Below are 3,326 nucleotides of genomic sequence, written 5' to 3'. Positions count from 1 at the left end.
TTTAAATATTTTAGTCACAAATTTGTCTTATTTATTTTCGATAAGACAAAAATAAGTTTTAGGATTTAATTTTTACATAGAATTATTTTTTATTTTAATTAAAATAAATTTTTAACTTGAGAAATACCATTTTTTTAATTTTTTTCTTTTTTCTTCATTTCAAAAATACAAAAATACATTTTATTTTCTACACAACAAACATAAATTAAATAAAAATGAAACATTTTCATTTATAAAATATATCACATTAAATATATAAAAATACAAATTAAAACTTAATTTATTTCAACTTTCCATATCAATAAAAGGACAATTTTATGTCTTAATCAAATGCTATGAAAAACAAAATATGATTCCAAGTGTGTCAACATTCAATCATTTATTTTCTTCCTTTAAAATAAAAATCTTATTGTTTTTTTTATTTTTTTCATAGCATAATTAAAATATATTTAAAATATAAAATATAATTAAATAATATTTTAATTTATTTAAAAATTAAAAATATATTAAAAATCTATTTTTGTTGAAATAAAAAATAAATCAGTATTAAAATAAAAATAAAATTTAAATACTAAAATTATATATGTCTCCTATAAAATAAATAAGAAAAATTTTCCATTAAAATACCTAAACTTTGTATTTACTTACGGCTAAAATACTTAAAATTTGTGATTCCTTATCGATAAATACCAAAACTTTATTTTTTTGTACTGAAAACAACAAAATGTGGATCAACTGTTAGCTGACACGTGGTCATTGACCAGTCAAAAATCACATTTAATGGTTGGTACGAAAATACAAGAAAAAATAATATTTTGGTCCTTTCACCACAAAAAAAAAAACTTTTGTGTGTAAGTGTAAAAAAATTAAAAATTTTGGTACTTTAGCAGCTAATTTTCCATATTATACACATGTGAAAGTTTGTTAGACTATTTATTCAACTAATTTTAGCAGTACTTATTGAAATAAGTACAAGCCAATTGGTGAAAACAAAGTTTAAAGTGGTCTAGAATATAAATAAGAATATCAACAAGATAAAAAAAAAAATTAATTATTAGCTAGATACACATGCACGTAGCTAGCTGCCTGCCTTTGGCGAGCAAAATATACTATTAATAAGTCAAAGACCATTTCTTGGTACCAAAAGTTTTTATTCAACGGTCGTAGCTCCAAACCATAAATTATTCTCTCTATACCGCGTTTCTATTTGTTCTTTTTTAATACTTTCATCCACACGCTTATGCCTCAGTCCTTTATATATATAAATACCAAACCTTTCATCACTACATACCCTAGCCTGCTATTCTTCTCTCAATACCTTTCTCTTCTTTTTCCCTTCTTCTCTTCAACACACATATATATATATATATATATATATCAGAAGAGGGTGATTAAGTATTAATCCATCATCATCAATTAATCATGGATATTTCTTTGAATTATATGAATCTGAAGACAGTAACAGTAATGGCTCCCTTGCCACATAAAGGGGTTAGAGTAATAAGTTTGAAGCTGAAGAAGAACACCATTTCATGCAGATCATCATCAACTAGTAATCCGTACTACGAGACAATGCAAGATAAGAAAAAGGTAAACTTCTACGAGTTGCTTTCTCTAGGCTCTGATAAGAATGTGGATTTGCGGGATATAAAAAAGGCTTATAGGAGCATGGCTCTTCAGTACCACCCTGATGTTTGCCCTGACCCCTCTGCTACCAGACGATTTGTTGAGCTTCAGAAGGCCTACGAAACACTTTCCAACCCAGTTTCACGTAGATTGTATGATTACGAGTTGAGTTTGGCTCATGATAATTTAGGGTTGGGGTTTGGAGTGGAGGGAATGAGAAGATCATCATCATCATCCTCATCCATGTTTATCAAGGAAGTTTGGGAAAACCAACTACGTGGATTGAGGAGAAGGTCTGAAATTCGAATGAAGAAGAGAAAATGTTAATAATCAATGATCGATAAATTTTTATTATTATTAATTATATAGGTAATTAGATATATACACTAATGATTTTTAGTGTATGATCTAATTATGCTCCCCATTCTTTGTATTCATAAAAGTTCACAACTATTATTATGATACTTTGCTGATTCAAATAATAATTGATAACTATATTCGTTTATGTGCTAAATATAAACACTAACTTTTATACAAATGAGTTTGTCATGAATTTTAATTCTCTTAAATTTTGTTGATTGAAATCGACTATTTAACACTTCTAGCGGCTAAGAAACAGCAAACATAAAGAATGAAAAACATTAACGTTTATTAATGTTTCTGCATTAGATCAAACATATTTATTTCTTAACTGTAAATGCATATGAAGATAAATATGTTGTCTATTAAACCCCTATGCGTACATAATATCGGACAAACCTTGCTGCTTCAACTTTGGTTTTAAAGTTCTTAACCGCGTTGACATATGGCATTTATTAAATAATTAAAGATCAACTCAAAGCCGGCTTTAGATGTACGCCTAATATATATATATAATAAGGTTGAGTTGAGAGTACACAATTAATTTTTTTGGAGGCCTCTAAAAAGGGAATGACAGCTTTAATTTTTCTCTGTCTATATCCAACTTATTATAATAGATTATCATTTTTTAAAATGTTTCGTCAATGCCCCAGATAGAAACAAGAAAAATTGACTTTGTATACTGGAAAATAGTCAGCAATCAATGCTGAGGTATTGATCTTTTATTTATAGATGAGTGAATACAAGAATGCTAAATGACCACTCAATACTCGTCTAATAATTATAGAATGATCACTAGGGATGTAAATAAGGCGGGTTGGCCCCGCCTCGCTAAAGATCTGCCCCGACCCGACCTGACCCGTTAAGATATTTGATGCAGTCGGGTCAGACCCGCTCCGAATGTGATGGAGCGGGTCAAATCCGACCCGGTAAGGTTTTATTTTCTTTAATAAAAGAAAGACTAATTTTTTAAAATATGTTACAATATAAAAATAAATGGCAGGGTATGAAAATCTGTTCGAAAAGGATTACAAGGGCTGACTGTGATTGCTTAGTTGATAAAATGACCAAAAGAATTAAGGTTTGGAGCAGTAGAAACCTTTCTTATGCTGGCAGGATGGTATTGATTAATTCTGTTTTGCTTACCATAAATATTTTTTGGTCTCAAATTGTTATCCTTCCTAAGATGGTTGTTCAAAAGATTAACCAAGTGTGTCGAGCCTTTCTTTGGAAGGGTAGTGAGATGCTTAATGGCCCGGGTAATGTCTCTTGGGAGGATGTTTGTAAGGAAAAAAAAGGAGGATTGGGGTTTAAAGATATAGCTATGTGGAATCTTTGTG

The 3,326-nt window shown here is 29.3% G+C and overlaps 1 protein-coding gene across 1 annotated transcript; it reads left to right on the top strand.

Moving 5' to 3' along the window:
• The first annotated feature begins 1,360 nt into the window (after positions 1 to 1,360).
• Positions 1,361 to 2,164, top strand: LOC133830218 (chaperone protein dnaJ 20, chloroplastic-like). The gene has a single exon (XM_062260151.1). It carries the CDS (start codon positions 1,423 to 1,425, stop codon positions 1,951 to 1,953), a length of 531 nt encoding a protein of 176 aa, XP_062116135.1. The 5' UTR covers positions 1,361 to 1,422; the 3' UTR covers positions 1,954 to 2,164.
• Positions 2,165 to 3,326: the final 1,162 nt, after the last annotated feature.

This window comes from Humulus lupulus, chromosome 1 (assembly GCF_963169125.1).
Source record: "Humulus lupulus chromosome 1, drHumLupu1.1, whole genome shotgun sequence".
Classification (NCBI taxonomy): Eukaryota; Viridiplantae; Streptophyta; class Magnoliopsida; order Rosales; family Cannabaceae; genus Humulus; species Humulus lupulus.
This window is presented reverse-complemented; position numbering and strand designations above follow the sequence as displayed.